This window comes from Balaenoptera musculus, chromosome 5, assembly GCF_009873245.2.
Source record: "Balaenoptera musculus isolate JJ_BM4_2016_0621 chromosome 5, mBalMus1.pri.v3, whole genome shotgun sequence".
Lineage (NCBI taxonomy): Eukaryota > Metazoa > Chordata > Mammalia > Artiodactyla > Balaenopteridae > Balaenoptera > Balaenoptera musculus.
Genome location: NC_045789.1, coordinates 73177479 through 73195864, shown reverse-complemented (window position 1 = coordinate 73195864; position 18386 = coordinate 73177479). Strand labels below are relative to the sequence as shown.

Genomic DNA, 18386 nt, shown 5'->3' with positions numbered 1-18386 from the left:
GCTGATCTTTCAGCAGAAACTCTGCAAGCCTAAAGGGAGTGGCAAGACATATTTAGAGTGATGAGAGGCAAAAACCTACAGCCAAGATTACTCTACCCAGCAAAGATCTCATTGAGATTCGATGGAGAATTTAAAACCTTTACAGACAAGCAAAAGCTAAGAGAATTCAGCACCACCAAACCAGGTTTACAACAAATGCTAAAGGAACTTCTCTAGGCAGGAAACACAAGAGAAGGAAAAGACCTACAGTAACAAACCCAAAACAATTAAGAAAATGGTAATAGGAACATACATATCGATAATTGCCTTAAATGTAAATGGATTAAATGCTCCAACCAAAAGACATAGACTGGCTGAATGGATACAAAAACAAGGCCCGTATATATGTTGTCTACAAGAGACCCACATCAGACCTAGGGACACATACAGACTGAAAGTAAGGGAATGAAAAAAGACATTCCATGCAAATGGAATTCAAAAGTAAGCTGGAGTAGCAATTCTCATATCAGACAAAATAGACTTTAAAATAAAGACTATTACAAGAGACAAAGAAGGACACTACATAATGATCAAGGGATCAATTCAACAAGAAGATATAACAATTGTAAATATTTATGCACCCAACATAGGAGCACCTCAATACATAAGGGAAGTGCTAACAGCCATAAAAGGGGAAATCGACAGTAACACAGTAATAATAGGGGACTTTAACATCCCACTTTCACCAATGGACAGATCATCCAAAATGAAAATAAATAAGGAAACACAAGCTTTAAATGGCACATTAAACAAGATGAACTTAATTGATATTTATAGGACATTCCATCCAAAAACAACAGAATACACTTTCTTCTCAAGTGCTCATGGAACATTCTCCAGGATAGATCATATCTTGGGTCAAAAATCAAGACTTGGTATATTTAAGAAAATTGAAATCGTATCAAGTATCTTTTCTGTCCACAATAGTATAAGACTAGATATCAATTACAGGAAAAAAATCTGTAAAGAATACAAACACATGGAGGCTAAACAATACACTACTAAAGAACAAAGAGATCACTGAAGAAATCAAAGAGGAAATCAAAAAATACCTGGAAACAAATGACAATGAAAACACGATGACCCAAAACCTATGGGATGCAGCAAAAACAGTTCTAAAAGGGAAGTTCATAGCAATACAATCCTACATCAAGAAACAAGAAAAATCTCAAATAAGTCACCTAACCTTAAACCTAAAGCAATTAGAGAAAGAAGAATTTAAAAAACCCTAAGTTAGCAGAAGGAAAGAAATCATAAAGATCAGATCAGAAATAAATGAAAAAGAAATGAAGGAAACTATAGCAAAGATCCATAAAACTAAAACCTGGTTCTTTGAGAAGATAAAAAAAATTGATAAACCATTAGCCAGACTCATCAAGAAAATAAAAGAGAAGACTCAAATCAATAGAATTAGAAATGAAAAAGAAGTACCAAGTGACACTGGAGAAATACAAAGGATCATGAGAGATTAGTACAAGCAACTATATGCTAATAAAATGGACAATCTGGAAGAAATGGACAAATTCTTAGACAAGCACAACCTTCCAAGGCTGAACCAGGAAGAAATAGAAGATATAAACAGACCAATCACAAGCACTGAAATTGAAACTGTGATTTAAAATCTTCCAACAACAAAAGCCCTGGACCAGATGGCTTCACAGGAAAATTCTATCAAACATTTAAAGAAGATCTAACACCTATCCTTCTCAAACTCTTCCAAAATATAGTAGAGGGAGGAACACTCCCAAATTCATTCTACGAGGCCACCATCACCCTGATACCAAAACCAGACAAAGATGTCAGAAAGAAAGAATACTACAGCCCAATGTCACTGATGAACATAGATGCAAAAATCCTCAACAGAATACTAGCAAACAGATTCCAACAGCACATTAAAAGGATCATACACCATGATTAAGTGAGGTTTATCCCAGGAATACAAGGATTCTTCAGTATACGCAAATCAATCAATGTGATACACCATATTAACAAATTGAAGGAGAAAAACCATATGATCATCTCAATAGATGCAGAAAAAGCTTTCGACAAAATTCAACACCCATTTATGATAAAAACCCTCCGGAAAGTAGGCATAGAGGGAACTTACCTCAACGTAATAAAGGCCATATATGACAAACCCACAGCCAACATTGTTCTCAATGGTGAAAAACTGAAACCATTTCCACTAAGATCAGGAAAAAGACAAGGTTGTCCACTCTCACCACTCTCACCAAAACGTAGTTTTGGAACTTTTAGCCACAGCAATCAGAGAAGAAAAATAAATAGAAAGAATCCATATCAGAAAAGAAGTAAAACTGTCACTGTTTGCAGATGACATGATACTATACATAGAGTACCCTAAAGATGCTATCAGAAAACTACTAGAGCTAATCACTGAATTTGGTAAAGTAGCAGGATACAAAATTAATGCAGAGAAATCTCTTGCATTCCTATACACTAATGATGAAAAATATGAAAGAGAAGTTAAGGAAACACTCCCATGTACCATTGCAACAAAAAGAATAAAATACCTAGGAATAAACCTACCTAACGAGACAAAAGTCCTGTATGCAGAAAATTATAAGACACTGATGAAAGAAATTAAAGATGATACAAACAGTTGGAGAGATGTACCATGTTCTTGGATTGGAAGAATCAACATTGTGAAAATGACTATACTACCCAAAGCAATCTACAGATTCAATGCAATCCCTATCAAACTACCAGTGGCATTTTTCACAGAACTAGAACAAAAAATTTCACAATTTGTATGGAAACACAAAAGACCCTGAATAGCCAAAGCAATTCTTGAGAAAGAAAAACAGAGCTGGAGGAATCAGGCTCCTGGACTTCAGACTATACTACAAAGCTACAGTAATGAAGATAGTATGGTACTGGCAGAAAAACAGAAATATTTATCAATGGAACAGGATAGAAAGCCCAGAGATAAACCCATGCACCTATAATCCACCTAATTTACAACAAAGGAGGCAAGGATGTACAATGGAGAAAAGACAGCCTCTTCAATAAGTGGTGCTGGGAAAACTGGACAGCTACATGTAAAAGAATGAAATTAGAACACTCCCTAACACCATACACAAAAGTAAACTCAAAATGGATTAAAGACCTAAATGTAAGGCCAGACACTATAAAACTCTTAGAGGAAAAATTAGGAAGAACACTCTATGACATAAATCACAGCAAGATCCTTTTTTACCCACCTCCTAGAGTGATGCAAATAAAAAGAAAAATAAACAAATGGGACCTAATGTAACTTAAAAGTTTGCACAGCAAAGGAAACCACAAACAAGACGAAAAGACTCAGAATGGGAGAAAATATTTGCGAGCAAAGCAACTGACAAAGGATTAATCTCCAAAATATACAAGCAGCTTATGCCGCTCAATATCAAAAAAACAATCCAATCCAAAAATTGGCAGAAGACCTAAATAGACATTTCTCCAAAGAAGATACACAGATTGCCAACAATCACATGAAAGGATGCTCAACATCACTAATAATTAGAGAAATGCAAATCAAAACTACAATGATGTATCACCTCACACCGGTCAGAATGGCCATCATCAAAAAATCTACAAACAATAAATGCTGGAAAGGGTGTGCTGAAAAGGGAACCTTCTTGCACTGTTGGTGAGAATGTAAATTGATACAGCCACTATGGAGAACAGTATGGAGGTTCCTTAAAAAACTGAAAATAGAACTACCATACAACCCAGCATTCCCACTACTGGGCATATACCCTGAGAAAACGATAATTCAAAAAGAGTCATGTACCACAATGTTCATTGCAGCTCTATTTACAATAGTCAGGGCATGGAAGCAGCCTAAGTGTCCATCGACAGAAGAATGGATAAAGAAGATGTGGCACATATATACAATGGAATATTACTCAGCCATAAAAAGAAATGGAATTGATTTATTTGTAATGAGGTGGATGGACCTAGAGTCTGTCATACAGAGTGAATTAAGTCAGAAAGAGAAAAACAAATACAGTATGCTAACACATATATATGGCATCTAAAAAAAAAAAAAGAAAGTTACTGAAGAACCTAGGGGCAGGACAGGAATAAAGATGCAGACATAGAGAATGGACTTGAGCACATGGGGAGGGGGAAGGGCAACATGAGATGAAGTGAGAGAGTGGCATGGACATATATATACTACCAAATGAAAAATATGTAGCTAGTGGGAAGCAGCCGCATAACACAGAGAGATCAGCTCTGTGCTTTGTGACCACCTAGAGGGGTGGGATAGGGAGGGTGGGAGGGAGACACAAGAGGGAGGAGATATGGGGATATATGTATATGTATAGCTGATTCACTTTGTTATACGGTAGAAACTTACATACCACTGTAAAGCAATTATACCTCAATAAAGATGTTAAAGAAAAAAAAAAAAAAAAAAAGAACCAGACCATGCTGGCACCCTAATCTTGGACTTCTGGCCTCTAGAACTGTGAAAAATAAATGTCTGTTTTCTTTAAAAAAAAAAAAAAAAAAAAGAAAGAAAGAATAACTTCTCCCTTCTATGGCCTCTATGGCTGCATGTTGAGAAGTAGAGTGGGAGAAGGTAAGAAGAGGCTGGAAAGGAAAGGAAAATGGGGTAGTTGAAAGAAACATGATTAGTTTGTTGTAAAGTGCGTACATCATCCCAGGTCTCATTTTCACAGTAAAGTTTTTTTTTTTTAAACATCTTTATTGGAGTATAATTGCATTAGAATGGTGTGTTAGTTTCTGCTATATAACAAAGTGAATCAGCTATACATATACATATATCCCCATATCTCCTCCCTCTTGCGTTTTTAGGTAAAGTTCTCATTTTTAAGTAGAGTTTTACTCCATTGACTCTGGAGTAATTCCCCTGTCTATGTTCAAATTCCCACTCTGCTTTCTCTCTGGGTGACCTTGCAATTGTTACTTAATCTCACTGAGGCTCCATTTCTACCATTAAGTGAGCCTAGCACATCAAATTAGATGATGTTGGATGCCTAGCTCCTAATATGTGCTTAATTACTGTGGGTGGTTATTAATTTTATTATTAGCTGCTGTTATCTTAATAGCATTAAGGAGGGCATGTCCTTAAGGACGTGGATTCTAAGGATTCTGAGGAGGGCATGTCCAGGACTGCCTGGAATAGGGCAGAGGCAGCCCAGGCTGGGGATTTGCTCAGAGACTTCCTTTCCCAGGTGGCTGGCTTAGGCTCCCTGAACAGCTCTGGAGGGTGTGCTGGAACCTTCCATCTCTGGACTTCATCTGACAAGCATGGACTTCCCAGCGCTCACCTGCTGGCAGTCCTCCTTTTGCCCACAACTAGCCTTACTAGATGGGAGAGTATGTGAAAGGAAAGAGAAATTGCCCCTCCTCTTTGGCTTCCTGGTTCTGAGTTTACTTAGATCTGAAGGCAAAAATCCTGTTCAGTATTTTGTGGGTTAAACTTTCCTGGCTAGAACTTTGTTTTCTCAAATACTAACAAAATGGATTTTCTTTCTCCCCTACCCTCTCTTGTTAATAGGGTGCTGAGAAAATTTTGTCAATGAATGAATCAGGAGAACTGCAAGACCTCTTAACCAAAATTGAGGTAATTGTGCTTTTAGCAACTTATTTTTAGTAATCAAAACATTCAACACACTCTGATTGTAATTGAGTTTTCCTAATTGAATTTTCCCCTGTGTTCTTACAAATATGTAACAGGATACCTGTGGCGGTTTTAATTTGCTACCACCTACCTGTGAGGTTTGCTCCAGCTAGAGTGACTTTAGTGTTAGTGTCTAACAACCTTGTAGTATTAGGTGAAAATTCCAGTCGGCTTTATTAGAGCCTCATTCTCTGTTATAGAGATGTTTCGTGTCAGGCCGTTATCCTGAAGCACATATAAAATTTTTTATTTAAATTATTTTATTTTTCCTACAGACCAGCTCATCATTTCTAAAGATTACAGAAAAAGTTATTTCTCCAAAGTGCACCTTTTAATTTTGTTCCTATATTTATAATGACGACATCTGAGAAATACTTATTCAAATATATAATGTATCAAATCAATATGCAACCAGGAAGCCCTTAATACCTCTCTGCTCCACTATTTTATTAGCCTACTTCTCTCTCTCTATATATATATATTTTATAGTCTAAACTGGGACACCTTGAGAGTGAAAAGGGTGCATTAATAATTATTCTGGGGCAGTGAACCTGAACCCAGACTTTCCCAGGTGAACTATGCAATATGGTTACATGGTATCTATTGTGCCACGCCAGCTCTTTTTGGTCCAGTCTCCTTTGCTGGCCTCATTTCTGGTTCTCTACCATTCCTTCCACTTCGTGGTTTTTTAATACCATTCCGTCATGCAAGCCTGCTATTGTTCCATTTCCTCATTCCCCTCCACCATCTTCAAGGCCCATCTGCAGTATCACCTCTTCCCCACATCATTCCTGATCTCTCACACCTTTGCATTCCTGTATCCCTCTTTTTCTTAGGTGCTTATCAAAATCTTTTAATTTTTTGTATTACTTGTCTTTGGGCATTTAATTCATGTCCCAAATGAACTATGTACTCCTTGGTGTTAGGAATCATGTTTTATTCATATAGTAATTTTACCGAGAAAGACAAACACAATGAGGGTGTGTACTTGATAATCTAAAATTCCTCTCAGCTCTAAAATCTGTATGGGTGGGTTCATTTCTTTCCTTTTGTCCCTGTACTCAACGCCAACTCCATGAAACCATCAATTTGGGTTAATATGTATCTTTTATTTAAGTGATTTAACTTGGTTAATATGTATTATTATTTTCTCTGCACATTTTTACTCTTACAAATGATGTCATGTAATGTACCTAATTGTGTTTCAAATGATTTTCTTAGGCACTGTGCTTTTAAGAACCATCTATATTGCTATGCGAACCTTTAATCCATTTCTTCTAACTGCTGTGTACTTTCCCACAACAGCACTGTTGAATAGAACTTTCTTTGATGAGGGAACTGTTTTATATCTGTACTATCCAAAATAGTAGCCACTGGCTGCATGTGGCTATTGAGCGCTTAAAATGTAGCCAGTGTGACTGAAGAACTGAATTTTCAATTTTATTTAACTTTACTTGATTTAAGTTTAAATTCAAATCAAGTGAAATTAAATACAAATTTTAAAATAAATAAAATAATTAACCATATCTGACTGATGGCTCCTATTTTGGACAATGCAGCTGCATGGAGCCCACCCAGTATTTTTTATCTACTCATTTTTTCCACCGATGTCCTCTAACTTCTCCCTCAAACAAACAGCGCTGCAAGGAGCAACCTTGACCGTGTTTGCTCGTGGATTTCTCTGAGAGTAGGAATCGCTGGGTAATAGCTTAGGCATATCCCCAGTTTTGCAGGTAGTGCCAGGTGGCTCTCCATGATGCTTGCAGCACCCAACACTCCCTCCTGTGGAGAAAGAGGTTTCGTATGTTCCCACATTCCTGGCAATGTTTTACATTGTTCTCCAATTTTCTGTTCTCTAATTTTTGCCAGGGTAGTAGGTATAGGGAGATATTGCCTCATCATTTTAATTAATGTTTTTCTGATAACCATTGCATTTGGGCATTTCCTTGTATGCTTGTTAAATTTTTAAATTTCTTCTTCTGTAAGTTGTGTATTCTTATCCTTGCCCATGAAAAGTCTTGGAATTGTCTTTTTTGTTGTTGTTGTTGATTCTCAGAAGATCCCTCTATATTCTAGATATTAGCTTTTTGTTGGTTTTAGCCATTGTCAATATTTCCTTCCCTCTTTTTAGCTTCTTTCTTGGTGTCCTTCATCCAACAGAAATCTTTTGATATAATCAAACCCACTATTTTTCCTTATTTTTGTGCTTTTGAACTTTTACTTATGAAGTATCCTTCTGTCTTAAGGTCACAAAGATATTATCCTACGTTTTCTCCTATTAACTACATTTTCATCTATTAACATTTTCTTCTATTAACTTTATAATTTTTCACATCTAGTTCTTTCATTCATGTAGAATCATTTCCATTTTGGTGAGTTAGCTTTCCAACATCATCTATTAAATAATCTATTATTTTTTTATTGCTTTATTATGCCAATTTTTTATTATAGTAAATCCCCATATGTACCTGGGTCTTTGTCTGAGCTTTCTAATCCGTTCCATTGCTCTATTTGTTCCTGTTGTATCAGTATCCTACTGTTGTTATTTCTGTGATTTAAAAGCATCTTTTAGAGTCTTATAAAGTGAATGTCCCTCATTACTCTTCTTTTTAAAGGTTGACGATTGACTTAGCTATTCATGGACTTTATTCTTTTGAGTCTATAATTTCTTAATTCTGCAACTTGATTAACACCGCCATGCTATATATTAACATAACTTCTCTCTTTCTCTCAGCTCAAAGAATTTTGAAAGAGTATTTTATGCTCTTCATTAAGTCTGTCTCAATTCTACAGATGACATAAATAAGCCAGAAACATTTAAAGCTATTCTTAATGTTGAAATATATACAATAGTACGGTACTGGCTTCTACCGTTCATAAGATTTGTAAGGTGTTATAACTCTGTCGGGCTGCTTTGTCCATATAACAAAACTGGTAGAGAATTTGCAGCCATCCAGAAAGCCCTGAACTCTGCCTGTGAGGGGCCTGGGGTTTAAGGCAAACTCACCCAGGCAAAGAGGCTGGCCTTGGAGAAGCAGTTGGAAGAACCAGGAAAAGTGGATAAAAGACAAGATTCAGATCCAAACCTTTATTCATTGCTTTTGGCAATGAAACAGGAGTTTAATATTCCTGAGGTAGGAAACATTGGAGTCCTTACTAAGTAGCAAGTAATATTCTTGGTATTATATGTATTAAGTTATTGAAACCTTACAATAACTCTGCAAGGTGGGTTCTATTATTATCCCTGTTTTACAGATATTATTATCCCATTTTACAAGAGAATGGAGGCACAGAGGATTAAATCACTTGCTCCAGACCTTACAGATAGTGTTTGATTCATGATTTTAATGAGCCTGACTCCGTAATCTTAACCATGAATCTATGCGGCCATCACTGTCAAATTAAGTGGCATGTAGGTATCTGGGAAACCTGATCAAATGTGGCAGGATCCAAGGCCCAGATGAGAAGTTTACTGGGAGGTAGGCAGAGAACAAGGTCCAGGAAACAGACTGAATTTTAACACTTGGATCTTATGCTAGTGTGGCATTGTGGAAGATGGGAAAATTGGCAATAACTTCGGAGAGAAACCAGACAGCTCCTACTAAGTTCTAATTTGCTGTTACTTGGGTGCTGCATAACTCATCACCCTGGTCTTTGTAATTCAGGCCCCAGTTTTCAGCAGTTACCCCAGTTATGAAGAGGAAAGAGGCTTAGCATCTGCAGCTGGGTCATCAGAAACGGTGTCAACAAATCAAATTTCAAGTTTTCTGGCCCAAGAATTCTAGCATATGTTCCATCTAAGTGAAAATTGCTCAGGGAACCTGAGGGGGCCTGATTCGCTGATGAAGACTTGTCAGTGGCCTCAAACATGAGGAGCTGGCCAAAGGCAGCAGAAGCAAGTGAAATATGGCAATAGCTGGTATGAGACTTGGATTTAATAAGGCTACCTGCACCAATGCGGGTTCTGCTCCTGGGACAGTTTGCGGGGGATCTTCCCAGTAAGATATGAACTCCACGTGGACACAGATTCTTGTCTATTTTGTTCTGTTCTTTACCTCTAGCGCCTAGAACAGGAATTGGAAAATAATGGGCACTCAATAATTATTTGTTGAGTGAATAGATGAATGAATCCTCTTTCATCCAAGGGTTTTTTGTCTGTTTTGTTTTTGGTTTTTTGGTTGGTTTGTTTGTTTTTGAGAAGGCAAAGCAGTTAATTGATGAAAAAGAAGAGAAAAAGAATTATTTTATGTGAAAAAGATGAATAAAAACACCATTTGGGGGTAAAATTTATTTATATATTTATGTATTTACTTATATTAATAAACAGGCTAAAGATCCAAAGCAAAGAGATGTCTAAGGATTTCCCCCAAACAATAACCAAGACGGATAGCTGATCCTGATGGTGCCCCCACAGAGGAAGTCAGGGCATCCCTGAGATGATTAGCAATCACCTTGTTATGGCAGGTACTGGATTAAAGATCTCAGATGGTAGAGAAGCTCTAAGTAAGCTTCTGCCTTGCTGCTTTTCTAAAGATATGAGCAAACATTTTGTTGTCATTGCTGGTGAGATTGCCAACATAGTGTCCACTTTCGTACAGTTTTCCTTGTAAAGCCTGATTTGTTATTTATGAAGAACAGAGGTAAGATTCCCAGCTATACACAGAGGATGCTGGAAATGGCACAGGCTGTCTGTACAAGGCGTTGGAGCTATCAAAGGCTGGACTGACCCTCCCTGGAGAAGCACCATTCTGGGTGATGTTGCTTCTCCGTGGGGTGGGTGGCCACAGCATGTTCAGAGACTACAGCAGCAGAGTACCACCTACTCACCTGGGAAATCAGGCCAAGTGCTCTGGCTGCGTCTGAAATTGGAACATCTTTTTAAGTAGGGTTGTGGCAGTACATCCCATTGGGTCAAGAATCAGACTCATACATCTGGCTTATGCATTCAGGAATATAAGCAACAAATTTCCTCTGTGTCAGCATTTTGTTCAGGGGCTTCTTTCCCAGCTCTGCAAATTGAGAATGCTAGAAACTCTAATTATCAGGAACGATTCTGTTTATTAAGAGCTAGGTCAGACAGAGAGTCGTTTATTAGGCACTTAACAAGAATTTGCTGAATTAAATTATTGAATATAGTTTAAAACAAAATACATAGAAAAAGGTGAGTCATCCAGAGATGATTATATGCCAAGTGTTCACTCTTTGATAATCTGTTACATGGAGTGAGTCTGCTTCATAGACAACCTGGATGATGGGGATTATGGTCGCGGAGACTCAGATAAGTTGCTTCCTCTTTGGTAAAATACTTAAGAGACTTTCTAGCTCTCCTGAAATAAGATTAGATGATCTGAGTTCAAAAATAAGAAGTGCATTCATTTCCTGATCTTGAAGAAAACACTGAAGACCCTTGAGCTTAGCATCCTGTTTCTATGTTATATAACAGCAAAAACTCTTTATATTTATGAAATTTGAGTTTGTGCTACAAAGGAAACCCATTTGACAATCATTCATGAACTCCCCCCTTGTCCCCTTGGTCCTTTGTTAGAGACTAAGGAATGCTTGGGGGCTTCAATTCAGATGAGTGCAGTATGGAGTGGATGTATTCGAAGATCACAAATAAATTTCCTAAAATAAAATTAATATATAAATACAAAAAGCCACATCGTCATTTTTAAATGGAATCACAAATAGACCAAGGCCATCCTCAAATAATGTCGTCAGAATCTCTGCAGCACTATGATGAGATCTGCCTTTTACTCAGAGGGTTGTTGAGAAGATTTAATGAGTGAATCATGTAAAGTGAATAGAACATTGCTTGGTACGTAGTAGCCACTCAATAAGATTAGTCATTATTAATCATTATTTCACTAATAAATCCTTATTTGTAGCTGAGAGCTACTACTAAGAGAACAGGGAGGTCTCTGGTTCACTGCTAGATCCCCTACGCCTTGCACAGTTCCTGGCAATGTGGACTTATTTGTGGAATGAGACCACTGAGTTTTATTTTTTAAAATTCCCTTGCCAAGAATATATGAACAGAAAGAGGTAAAAGGGAGGATGATTTTGCACTCCTTTTTTCTTGGATTCCACCCCAAAGGGACATGCCTCTACCCAAACCACTATTCAGAAGAGGGGCACTCTGTAGATTTAGTACTCTTACTGGGTGCTATTCTCAACCAAGTCTGCCTGGTTTCCAGCTTTGCTGGGCTCCAGGACACTGAAGAGCTACCCTAGATTTCTTAATTGCTTGAAGGTCAAAGTGTCTCTTGTCAACCTCTTCATTGAAAGTGGAAGTCTGTTTTGTTACTACTAATAATGACTATTGTTAACTTCAGTTATTCCTCCTTCCTCTAACCTGGAACACTGTTCAGATTTGGGGAATTTTTTAGCTCTTTTCCATCTTGCACTGAGGGCAAAGCTGTCTACTGAGGTATTGGACTTAGGACACAGGAACAAGTAGTATAAGCCAGCTCTTTCTCATTGTTGGAACTCTTTTAAGTTGGAACCAGAGTTCCAAGATAACAAAAGCGCTCTTTGAAGGAGATGGCTAGGAATGACTGAATTATTTACTATTATTAGAAGAACAAGTGGAATAGGTCATACTGGGTGATGTAACAGGAATAGGATTTCTGGAGGCTAGTAGAGCACTGGGGGAGCCTTAGTGGGTGCCCTCAAGACCCACTCCCACCCCCACCCCACTTCTGCTTCAGTTGCAGCATTTATCCTTTTAACTGTTTTATGTTTGGGGAATCCCATATAATATATTATTTGGGAAAAAATGGATGTAAGTAAAGGTTGAAAACTACTCTTAAAGAGGAAAGGGCATGCATATTGTTCTTAAAGAGAGTTCTCTAATTTCTAATTTTCAAATTCCCCTGGGACCTGAACATTTTTTTTAACTCATTAAGAGACTTTGTTTCATCATTTGTGAAATGAGATAGTCTCTATTACATCAGGTTGGTGTGAGAATCGGGTATAGACACTACATCCTATGTAAGCTATCCCTTTCCTCTCCCAAGTTTATGGCTGAAACAGCTAATTTTTCCTGAGTGGAAGTGGCCTCAGAATCTTTCCAATACTGTGCTCCAAGACATCAGAATTTGCACGTGAATTGAAACACATTTACTCTCCCTTTCTTACAGTGGTAACACCTTAGACCAGAAGACTAAGTATAGAAGTGTTTAAATAAAATGACTCTATGAATGGTAGAAAATGGTTGCGTCATGTGACCACAAGCAATTTAACTTGAGGCAGCAGTTAATAAAAATCTCTTCAAATAAGGATTTATTAATGAAAAAATAGCTAATCATGACTTGTTAAGTAGCTACTATGTGCCAGGCAATATTCTATTCACTTTACATGAATTAACTCATTAAATTGTCTCAACAATTTAATGAGTTAATTAAAGTAAAAGACATATCTTTAAAGTAAAAGACATATCTTTAAAGTAAAAGACATATCTCATCATGGCATTGCACAGATTCTGACAACATTGTTTTATTTTATTTATTTATTTTTTTCTTCTTCTTCTTTCATTACTTCCTGTTCTTGATCAGTTGAATCAACTGATTTTACCACCTTACAAATATAAAATTAACAGATGTTTTAGAATACAAAGAAATAACAATTGTAACTGAAGTGACCATCTATAATGGTTAATGACTCTTCCATGGACTTTTCCCCTTTGGAAAGCTTGAAGGTAAAGATATACTAGATCCAGTTTGTTTAAAGTATGGACTACAGCACTGAGTAATCTAATGAAAAGTTCTGTCTCTAAATTTCAAATTGACAGCCAAATTTAAACTGAGTTTGAGACAACAGAGCTTGACAATTTCTGGTATCTTCATTTTGCTGGTAAATACATGGCTGGAGATTCCTGGGGAGAAACTCTGTGACCACCAGTTTGCATAAGGATTGTAATCCTTTTTATACAAGTGATGATATTATTTTAGAGTGACCTTGGTCTATTTGTGATTCTCTCTGAAAAGAACAATGTGGCTTTTAGTATTTATATATTAACTTCATTTTAGAAAATTTATTTTTTCTGAATTGTGGAGAAACTTTAAGAAAGAGCAGACCCATCATATATTTCAGATTTGATATTTTGACCCTTTGAAAGTAATTTTTGTAAATCATGTTCCAGGCCCATGATATAAGATAATGTTACCAAACCAAACTTGGGTCCCCTCACCCATGCAGTAAAGCCAATCTACTGATACTGGGGTGTGGTAAAGGAAAGTACAACGTTTATCGTAAGGTGCCCAACATGGGGCCAAGCAAGGAGTATGGGCAGCTCATGCTCAAAAGATCCAAACTCCCCAGTGGCCTTCAGGGAAGGGTTTTTAAAGACAAAGTGAGGGAGAGGGTCACAGAGTACCTGATCAGCTCATGGACATCCTCCTGATTGGTTGGTGGTGAGGTAACAGGGTGGTATTTTGGGAGTTAACATCATTAACCTTCTGGTTCCAACCTGTCTGGAGTCTACATACTGGAGGTCAGCATGCAGTTGACTTCTTCCACCTCGTTGGCAGTGGGGGGGGGGGGGGGGTCTTAGTATCTTCAAAACAACTCCAGGATATGGCTCAGGATATTATCTTTAGCCCTTTAGGAGGATTAAAGGTCCTTGACATTGTTTTATGGCTAAACTATAATTATTTTGTCCTGCTTAACTGTTTTCATTTGTTTCCGCATTTTCTCACTTCTCTGATTAAATTTGTTCTTTGGAACTCAGGGAAGGCCTAGGAGGCTAAAGCTTTTCTATAAACAAAAGGCAGGGGATGGGGTGGGGAGGTGTCTGTCCTCAGGAAGGTTCTGCAGGGTCCTGCTCAGTTTCAATAATTTTTAATTGTGTTGCATTGTGTTATCATTTTGGGTTCTCTGTGTTTAGAGCCTGGTGTTTGGAGTGAGTGACATAACTGGTGAATGAACCTAGGAAGCTTCCTAGTGCTCACGTGTATTCTAGCTTTGTTGTTCTTTGCTTGCCATTGCAAATATATTTTATGGGAAAACCATAGGCTGTTCAAGAATTTGAAAATATTGAAACATGTTTATACTGGTTGTTAAGACATTGAAATAATTTATACTGGTTGGTAAATAGCTGCTACCCCAAGACTCCCAAGCAGCTCTCTTCTTCCCTGTCAGCAACTCCCCTGTGAGGATTGCCAGGTACAATATAGGATGTCCACTTACATTTAAACCTGAAGTAAATTATGAATATTTTTTTTAGTTTAAGCATGTCCCATAAAATATTTGGCACATACTTATATAAAAATTTATCTGTGGTCTATCAGAAATTCAAATTAACTGGGCATCCCAATTTTTTTAATTGCAAAATCTGATGATCCCACTCTACTTGGAATCCAGTCCTATTTACAATCCAGCATTAATGGGTGAAGTCCTGGATTCAGGGCCCTATTAGTCCTTTCTGACTAGTTGATGTTCTTTTGTACAAGTCATTAAATATTTTTAACATAATCTCTGGTGTGGCTTTAATGCATATCAAGGGCCTAGCTACTGTATCATATTCTTTCTAAAATTTGATAAGAATAGCATTACTTACTAATTCTCTTATGTTTTGCTTTTAGACTACACTCTTTCTTCACTGTTTTTGTTTTTACTGAAAGTTTTTTTTTCTAAAGACATTTTTATATCATGCAAAATTGTAAGTCTGGTACACCATTTTTTGGTCAACTCTTGCACAAAGAAATGACAAAAACCCAGCTACAAAGAAACTAAGTTACTACATACAATCTAACTTTTTAGAAGAGCTTTGGATCTCTACAAACTTGACAACATTCCTTGTTTGTGTCATTCAGACTGGCAGTCACTACTTTCCATCAAAGTAATTCTGTGTTACTAAAAAATAAGATATTACATGGATTTTGCCATCTTGATATAATAGCAAAGTCAAATGGTAACTGTAAACAAATCTTACTATATACAGAATATGCATATCTGAAAAGTGGTCTGGGAATATATAAATTTTAAAGCAATCATATCCTTAATGTTTGTTTCCCAAAGTACATTCCACAGGGTACTGATTATGAGAAAATTATAGTTGTTTTCTGGGAAAAGGTTTCTTGCTGGGGACATGGTAGATTAACTCTAGTTAATTGGTTAACTTTTCAGTTGGATTTTTTGGAGACTTTATTAAGTACAATTGTGAACTTCAGGGAAAATCTGTATCTATGTCTAGGTATGTAAGGTATGTTTGAGTGTGCTTGTGTGTGTGCGTGTGTGTGTGTGTGTGTGTGTGTGTCTACATTTCCCAAGCTTATTTTAGCAATTACTCTTGTCACAAAGGTGGGCTTTCAAACATTGCTGCAAATTCCTATTTTGCAAGTCAGAAGCTTGGTATTAACTCACGTTCTCTTTGTATTCATTCTGTAATCGATCCTAATCTTCCCCCAGCGAATGGATGCCGCTAGTAGACTCCAGTAGAGGTCACATGCTCAAAAAAGCAAATAGAAATACTTATGGATAATTTTCAAAATATCCTTAACATCTTTGCTAGTTAATTTCATTATACTTTCATGGTTACTTTATTTTTACTTGGGGTAGAAAGGCTGATAGCTACTGTGGGTAATTTTACAGACTTGGATAAATGTCTTAAGATTTCTATGCCTGTTTCTTTAAATATAAAGTGAGGATAATGTTGCTTGAATTAGCTGCTTTACAGAAGAAGGTGTCAGTGTGTGTGAAAGGTGGGATGAGGGAAGATTCTATATAGTAATGCATTTGAAAGTGCTCTTAAAAAAACAAAGCATTCTGCCTGCTAATGCAGGGGACATGGGTTCAAGCCCTGGTCTGGGAAGATCCCACATGCCGCAGAGCAGCTGGGCCCGTGAGCCACAATTACTGAGCCTGCGCGTCTGGAGCCTGTGCTCCGCAACAGGAGAGGCCGCGGTAGTGAGAGGCCCGCACACCGCGATGAAGAGTGGCCCCCACTTGCCACAACTAGAGAAAGCCCTCGCACAGAAACGAAGACCCAACCCAGCCATAAATAAATAAATAAATAAATAAAAATTTTTAAAAAACCAAAAAAAACCAAAGCATTATTCACATGTGCAGTATGATGATGGATATTCAGTTGACAGTGGCTCATCCACTCCAGCTTTTAGTTTTCTGATTTTCCAGACTCACTATTAGTCCTACTATTCTATAAACAAAGATATAAAACTGTGACGTGATACTAAAGGGAAAGTTACAGTATTTTCCTTTAATGCAAATGACCATTTCCTGAACTGTTTGATTTGTAAATATGTGCTTTCATATGATGGATTTCTGGAAGTGTGTGCCCTTTAACCTAAAAGGTACCAGCCCTTACACACCAAGGTTATGCTATTGATGGCCATCAATGAGATAATGAAGGAAACTTCAGTTAGTGTTTCCCCTGCGTCTATTGTATATTAATGGTAGGTGATTTCAGGTCCCCAGCCATATTATGCCGATATTGCTTTATGAGCATCCACAGTACAGAAAGACAGGAGGGCTGATGGAGTTGTCATGCTAACACACGTTCTGTCCTCTCTTGTCCCCCTGCCACTTATCCAGAGAGTGCAGCATCCACACGAGTGTCCCTCCTGTGGAGGCTTTGGCTTTCTTCCGTGCTCCGTCTGCCACGGGAGCAAAATGTCAGTGTTTCGAAACTGCTTTACGGACTCTTTCAAGGCCCTGAAGTGCACGGCTTGCAACGAGAATGGTCTTCAGCGCTGTAAGAGCTGTGTTGGTTAAACAGAGCTCCCACCCATGGGGCGCCTGGTTTCATTGACTGAAAGCAATAATTTGGTTTATACTTTTTATAAAAAAATGGCTATGTTTCTGGATTAATCAATAAACTTTGTTTATTATAATTTCCTTTGTTTGGAGCTTTTGCTGTGACCACTTTCATTGATGTATTAAATAAATGTTTATTCAACAGCTACTATGTGCCAAGCCCTGTGCTAGACCCTGGTTTCTAATTGGAATTAATGGAGGACCTGATAAAATTCCAAGATATCCAAAGTCTGGTTCCTTATATGTGTTCGATTTTCTAAAGAAAATATACAATATATCCAATGGTGTCTATTGCAATGCCACCCTACTGTTTAGGATGAGTTAATTCAGCTCTCCAGATGCGTACATTTTATGTGAGCCTCAGCTGTAGGGAAGAAGAGAGCTCTGGGCAGTGGGAAAGAATATGATCTTACTTATACTTAAGGAGTAAATTATTTTTTAAGCTGTAAAATAGTCTTGGAGCTGATGATATTAATGATAAGTTATTAATGTTATCCGATGGATTTCTTAGTGATGATACAAAAGCTGCCAGAAGACTTATCTGGATTTATTGTTTTAAACATCTGCTTTGTGCTATTGTCCCTGAAAACCCTCCAGAAAGATGCTGTTATGGTTATCTTGGACTGGACACAAAATATTACAAAGTTTGAAAACATAGTAGACAATATCAGCAAAGTGGCCAAAAGAAATTTCTGCTATAGTTATTAGCTGATGCCTACCTGTACATGTGTCTGTACTCTGATGGATTCCCTTATGAATGGTTTTAATAAATCACCTTCACTATATCTGTGATAAGGTAATTAAAACATTTTACATCTTGGTTTTGCAAAAAGCTATAAATATTTACTGAGTACTTTCTAATCATCCAGGCATAGTAGAAGGCATGGTTTCTGCTTTCATGGAGCTCACACTCTAAGAA

At 37.4% G+C, this 18386-nt stretch overlaps 1 protein-coding gene across 1 annotated transcript in view; it reads left to right on the top strand.

The window, feature by feature from the left end:
• GRXCR1 (glutaredoxin and cysteine rich domain containing 1) overlaps window positions 1-17520 on the top strand; it is a 125510-nt gene extending 107990 nt beyond the window's left edge. Inside the window, exons 3-4 of the mRNA XM_036852637.1 lie at window positions 5570-5635; window positions 17246-17520. Coding sequence (XP_036708532.1) covers window positions 5570-5635; window positions 17246-17425 — 246 coding nt within the window. The 3' untranslated portion in view covers window positions 17426-17520. The remainder of the gene's footprint in view (window positions 1-5569; window positions 5636-17245) is intronic.
• The last annotated feature ends 866 nt before the right edge of the window (window positions 17521-18386 follow it).